This window comes from Lactuca virosa, chromosome 1 (assembly GCF_052849685.1).
Source record: "Lactuca virosa cultivar CGN04683 chromosome 1, Lactuca_virosa_CGN04683_v6, whole genome shotgun sequence".
NCBI lineage: Eukaryota > Viridiplantae > Streptophyta > Magnoliopsida > Asterales > Asteraceae > Lactuca > Lactuca virosa.
Genome location: NC_136426.1, coordinates 52,250,217 through 52,256,943, shown reverse-complemented (window position 1 = coordinate 52,256,943; position 6,727 = coordinate 52,250,217). Strand labels below are relative to the sequence as shown.

Below are 6,727 nucleotides of genomic sequence, written 5' to 3'. Positions count from 1 at the left end.
TAATTCATGGAAATGGTTATGAGGAAACACTTTCACAAGTAGATTTTAAGGATCTTATAAAAATCAATACGGATATTAGATTTATTAGTTACATTCTTAAATTCACAATATTATTATGACATCCCTCTATATATTTCGAATTGTGAGGAATGGCAAGGAATTGTTTAAACTTTCAGGAGATATGTTTATCACGTCTTGAAAGGGTTTGAACATATACATTATCCCGATAAAGTGCATAAACTTAAGAAACCTAATTAGAGGCTTCACGAAGCTTTGGGAAATAGGAATCTGCACTTCCATGAGAAAGTCAATGGGTATTGATTTCTAGAAGTTCAATTGATTTCTGACTACATGTCAAAGCCAGGGGAGCTTAATTGTTATGCTGGTATTGCATGTTGACAATACTCTTCATAAGGAACAATGGCTCTAGTTTGCAAGTTGCAAAACTTGGGAACTGTTTCGTTGTAGTGGACTTAAGGGGGAGGCACTCATACTTCGTTACAAATCTGAAGGTTTAGATCGTATTGTTTAATAGAACTTAGTCAAAATCATATATGAATAGTGTTTTGAAATGTTTCAACATAGAAGATTTTATATGGAAATATTATAGCAAGAGATTGAACAAATATCAAATTCGTATATAAGATATAATGAGTCGAGTCTCATATGCTTCGGATATATGATCGGTTACATATGATATAATTGTAACGTCCCCAAAATTCATAACTAAAAAAATTCATTTTTAGATTCGATAAAACCACCAACCATTCATTGTTTACAGAAACCCATAATGTGAAAATCAAAGTATAACGACAATCATCCAGAAATACATCAGAGTCAACATGTGAAAATCATGGGTGCGTGCGATGCGATCAACCCGAGCTCTTCCCTTTGGAACCGGAAGTACCCGAAACATGCTAAACATAAACCGTAAGCACAAAGCTTAATGAGTTCCCCAAAATACCTCATACTATACATATCATGCATACATACATATATTGGGCCCTGCCCGTCATCGGACCCTACCCGGTACATTCATCAGGCCTCGCCTGGTATACATACATACATAGACAACACATGCAAAAGTTACAAAGACAACTAGAATACTATAACATAATCTAATGGGCCGATATTGGTGCCTTCGATCCGCAAGTACTGTGAAGAGATTCACCTCAATCCGCTGAAAAGATATTTGAACTGATCACAACTCCAACTGCTGACTCTACAAGTCACCTATACATCAACCAATGACCTAGTCTCAAACTATAGCTCAAAATACCTAAATACCCCTAGGTCACACTTGGTCAAAATCATGGTCAAAGTCAACGGTCCATGTCAGTTGGACAGGTCACCACGTCGTGCCCTCACATTGCCATGTCGTGAGTGCTTCTCGACAAAATAGTCGGTTTTCCCCGGTCGCCACGTCGTGGCATCCAAACGTCATGTCGTGGGAACTGGGTTCCAGCAGCTTAATAGGTCTAGTCCTTAGTCCGTTAAGCCCTTTCCTTCCAACCTTCCAGAATCCTTACTAAGGTCTAAAATATTCCAAAGATCATTGCTTTTTCAAACATACATGCCCAAAACAAGTCTAGATTCCAACTTACGTCAAAATGAAGCAATATCACTAAGAATCTCATGCATAGAACTCAAAATAGCATTAAAATCCATATCTGAAACTTATGATAGCAAGGGGACCTTAATAATCCATAAAGTTGCCAACTTTATGGACTCCATGCATTCCACTCACCCCAACATGAAAAAAATAAGAACAAAAACCTAGATCTAGCATGCTTGAAAGAGAAAGGTAGAAGCTTGACAACTTACAAAGGTCCAACAACAACACAAGATGATGGAAAGAATCTTGCTTGCTCGAAACAATACACCAATGGAGTCTTCTTCAAGAAAGAGCTAAAAACCACCCACAAAGGCCCAAATGAGCTCAAAAGCTTCAAAGGAGATTAGGTTACGAACTCAGAGGTTTAAGAGTGATGGAGGCTGAGGGTGAGAAACCATAGCCTCCCTCTTTCCTTTAAATACCCAAAAAATTAGGGTTTAACGATCCAACCGCTCGCCATGTCGTGGCCAACAATGTCACTTCGTGGGGGCTCATTAAAGTCTCGCGAACATTCTAGCATGGCCACGTCGTGGTGAGCCTTCACCACGTCATGGTCAACCAAAACTCAAGAATTATTTTTAAAAATTTTACCTTAGAGAAACTGGATGAGAAAGTGATAACTTAAAACTAATAATTATTTGTTTTTTTTTCATCATCCATAGCATGTTAAGCTTAAAACCGATATAAAGAATACACAAACATGATTGATGATGCCTACACTTAAGATGTGTCAATGCCTAGCTTGGAAGGTCGACTTATAGAATCAAGGATGAAGAGGGTAATTAGAGGAAGTGTTGGATTTTTCATTATTTTATGTTGAGACCAAATTAAACGAATGGTCCATGTGGTTTGGAATAATTTGTGCGTTTGTCGTTCGGTCTCTATTTTTAAACTTGAAATGTCCCTAAAATGTATTTTTGTTATGTGTTTGGTCATTATCAAACCTAAAAAGACTATATTGTCCTTTTTATACTTTATTTAATTTAATTTATTGTTTATTTATTTATTTATTGTTTATTATTTATTTATCAAAATAGATAAAATGTACAACCCCTTAAAGCTATATTACAACAACCATATTTTATACCTTTATTATATCAAAGCACCAATGAAAGAGTGAGACAATTTCCTCTTTTCCCATATCGTTCCTTTCTTTATACTCGTCGGAAACTCACCAGGCCTCATATCTTTCATATTTCTATCGCCGACAACATTCTACGCCCCCATCTTCGCGCCCCCAATCCTCCACCCTTCCTAAACTAATATAGCTCTCTTCCCTTTCTTTTAAATCAAGAACCCTAAATTAAAAGAAGCTGTAGTAAAGAACTTTGCCACAAACCATTGGTCCCTATAATTTTTTATTCTAAAACTATATTAGAAAAGAATGATAAAATTACAGTTTTGGTCCTTATGGTCTGTGTTGTTCTACATTTTATGTCAAAATTTTAAAGTTTTTATAAGAATACTAAACTACAGTTTTGTTCCCAATGGTGTGCACTATTCTGCACTTTAGGTCCAAACTATAAGATTTTTACGTGGATTCAATGTAGTTGGCAAAAATTGCATGTTTGTTCCATAAAGTTATTACCGTCAAGCATCTTCTATTAAATGTCAGTAAAATGACAATTTTACCTTAATTTTTGTCTTTTTTTCATATAAGTTTTTATTATATAATTATTTATTATTCTTTTAATAAATATATTATCTCTCCGCTTCTTTCTTTAATTACTTTGTGTGTATATCTAAATTACGTAAATCCTATTACAAACCAACATTTTGTATAATTCTATTAATTTACAGTAAAAGGTAAAAAACTAATAACTCGCTGCACCTCGTACATAAGTTATAGTCGACCAAAATTTTGACGGTGTAATCAATAAATAATTAAAGAACATGGTAGAGTAAGTACTCTTATGTGACGTGTCAATAAGGAAAACGAAAAATAAGATAATAAGCCATGTCCAATATATTCCGCACATGTTTCTAGTGATAAAAAATGAGCTCTAGGACTGCGGCTTGCATTGAAAACGTGCGTTATATAATACTAGTATCCCAACGTGTTTCAACGGTTTCTACTCCGTTTCACCGGTCCCCATATAAACACAGCCATCCTCCAGTCTTCACCATCTCCACCATTCTGCAGCCATGTTTTCTCTCTCTCTCCTCCAGTTTCTCACTCTACTATTCATACTTCTGTACTTGTTTTCTTTGCTTCGGATCCTGGTAGCGTCCGCCACCAGCAGCAGCAGCTCAAGTAACGGACATAAGTCATATCCGTTGATTGGCTCTCTTATTTCTTTCCACCAGAACAGCCACCGCCTCATCCACTGGTTCACCCACCTCCTTTCTGTCTCACCATCGCAAACCATCGTCTTGAATCGACTTGGATGGAAGAACAAGATGATCATCACTGCCAACCCTGCTAACGTTGAGTACATTCTCCGAAGTAACTTCGAAAACTACCCGAAAGGGAAGCCTTTCACCGACATCCTCGGAGACTTTCTCGGAATGGGAATTTTCAACGTCGACGGCGAGCTATGGAGCACCCAACGTAAGTTAGCTAGCCATGAGTTCAGCACAAAATCGTTGCGTGAGTTTATGATCAGTGTTCTTGAAGAAGAAATAACCACAAGGCTTATTCCATTGCTGGAAAGCTCGATTGAAAATGGCGGCGTGTTGGACATGCAAGACGTTCTCAAAAGGTTAGCTTTTGATACCATATGTAAGATCTCTCTTGGGTGGGACCCGTGCTGCTTGGATTACACCCGCCCTGTTCCCGCGCTTGCCACGGCGTTTGATGTGGCGGCGGGGGCAAGCGCAATGCGTGGCACGGCGCCGGCGAACTGGGTGTGGAAGGCGAAGAGGCTGTTTAACTTCGGAAGTGAACGGAGGTTGAAAGAAGCTGTCGGAGTCGTACATTCTTCAGTGACTGAGATAATCCGTGAGCGGCGAAAGCAGATGGCCGGAAGTGAGAGCCGGAGAGATTTGTTATCCAGGTTTATATCCGCCGGTCACGGCGATGAGCTCGTGAGGGACATGGTGATAAGCTTTATGATGGCTGGAAGAGACACTACATCGTCGGCGATGACATGGCTCCTTTGGCTGCTGACATGGCACCCCACCGTGAAGAAAAATATTCTTGACGAGGTTGCTACAATAGTCAACGATCACGACCAGTCAAATAAGTCACAATCATTAAACTTTGAAGATTTGAAGAAAATGGATTATTTGAAGGCATGTTTATGTGAATCAATGAGGTTATACCCGCCGGTGTTGTGGGACTCAAAGCACGCCGGAGATGATGACGTGTTACCGGACGGGACGCCGGTGCACAAGGGCAACAGAGTGATGTATTTCCCGTATGGTATGGGAAGAATGAAATCATTATGGGGAAAGGACTGTTTGGCGTTTAAACCGGACCGGTGGTTTACTGAACCGGGTGTGTTAAAAATGGAGACCCCTTATAAATTTCCGGTTTTTCAAGGGGGACCAAGGGTGTGTCTTGGAAAAGAGATGGCGTTTATGCAGATGAAATATGTAGTGGCTTCTGTTTTAAAACGGTTTGAACTAATTCCGGTTTGTTTAGAGAAGCCGGTTTTGTTGCCAATGTTGACGGCTCACATGGATGGCGGATTTAAAGTTAGGGTTCACAGAAGGAGTGACTTTGACCCTTTGTGAACATAGCTTGTTTTTGCCGTGGGATGGGTTTTTAATTTGATCAATCAACGGTTATTGTAAACTAGTTTTTACCCTTATAAATATTAATTGGGTATTATTTGTAAACTATATACATTTCTTCAAAAATATAAATAAAATAAAATATGTACTATCAAGTATCAATACCTTCATATAAAATATTAAAAAAAAAAATTGTTGTTTACACGTAAGCCGTGATTCAATATAATTAAGTTAAAGTTTTCTTTTTCATCACAACTTCAAATTTGTTGTTGCATGTGTTATTTAAAGCAAATATAAATATATAATATAAATGATTTGTTTTTTTCTCTTTGAATTATACAATTCATGTAAAAAAGTAAATGTCATCTACGACCCTATGCACCAACCAGATTCGTTACCACCAGGGGTAGGTAATGTGTAATCAATCACAATATTTTAAGGAACAAGGAAAATGACGTCTACGTTTAACATAGTATTTTATTTATGAGTTTTTAAAGACTTAAGAGTTATATATATATATATATATATATATATATATATATATATATATATATATATCTTAAAATACAACTATACAAGGACTTCTGGTGTTTGAGCTAAAACTGCAACAAAATGACTAAAAAGCACGTTCCTCCAAAAAAGCCTTTTCGTATTCGAACATTTCGTCAAAAGGTAAAATGTTACTTTTATCCATCTCTCGGGTACTCCTTTCTTCACTTTTCAATCTTCTACTGATTTTGACCACTCTTTCGTCTTCTTCTTGTTGCATATCTTTATCTTCACATGTCACTAAATTACAAAAGAAAAAGTTGTTTTCTTCATATCCAAGGGAAGTAGGCAACAGCGATATATCAAAACTTAACCATAAATACATACATGTAAGCACCAACTATGGCTTGGGAAGCTTGATAAAAGTTCTAATCCTAAATACATGAGTGTAAACACCAACTGTGGCTTGGGAAGCTTGATAAAAGTTCTAATCAAGTTCTTATAAATTATTTGACTCATTATATGTTTTTAATTCATATATATGTGCTTGAGCTTAAATTCGACAAAATTCAAGTTTATTGAGTTCTGATCGAATTCAAGCATAAATAAGCCAACAATAACTCAAATCTATGGACCTAGACTCACTTCGATGAAAGTATTATGGTAGGATGCGAACAAAATATTTAGCTTAGTTTGGTTTACAACTTGGCTAATCTTAATCAAAAGAATAAAAGAAACAAACAAAAAGTTGTAAGACAGCTGTTAGTATGCATCTTTGCAGCTGTGATATTATAATCCCTTTCTTTAATTGGCATGGAAAATTAGAAATCATGCAAATGGTAGAAAAAATGTGCATATCACGAATAACACGCTTACCATGCCTTCAAACTCTACCAAAAATGTATACATGTCAAAGATCAAAAATATTTTAATAAGTACATATTC

At 36.8% G+C, this 6,727-nt stretch overlaps 1 protein-coding gene across 1 annotated transcript; it reads left to right on the top strand.

Annotated features, from left to right (window-relative positions):
• Positions 1-3,725: 3,725 nt before the first annotated feature.
• CYP94B3 (cytochrome P450, family 94, subfamily B, polypeptide 3) lies at positions 3,726-5,401 on the top strand. The gene has a single exon (XM_079064285.1). It carries the CDS (start codon positions 3,761-3,763, stop codon positions 5,291-5,293), a length of 1,533 nt encoding a protein of 510 aa, XP_078920411.1. The 5' UTR covers positions 3,726-3,760; the 3' UTR covers positions 5,294-5,401.
• The last annotated feature ends 1,326 nt before the right edge of the window (positions 5,402-6,727 follow it).

Coding starts and splice junctions, on each gene's coding strand:
- CYP94B3 (XM_079064285.1), top strand. CDS start 3,761: ATGTTTTCTCTCTCTCTCCTCCAGTTTCTCACTCTACTATTCATACTT.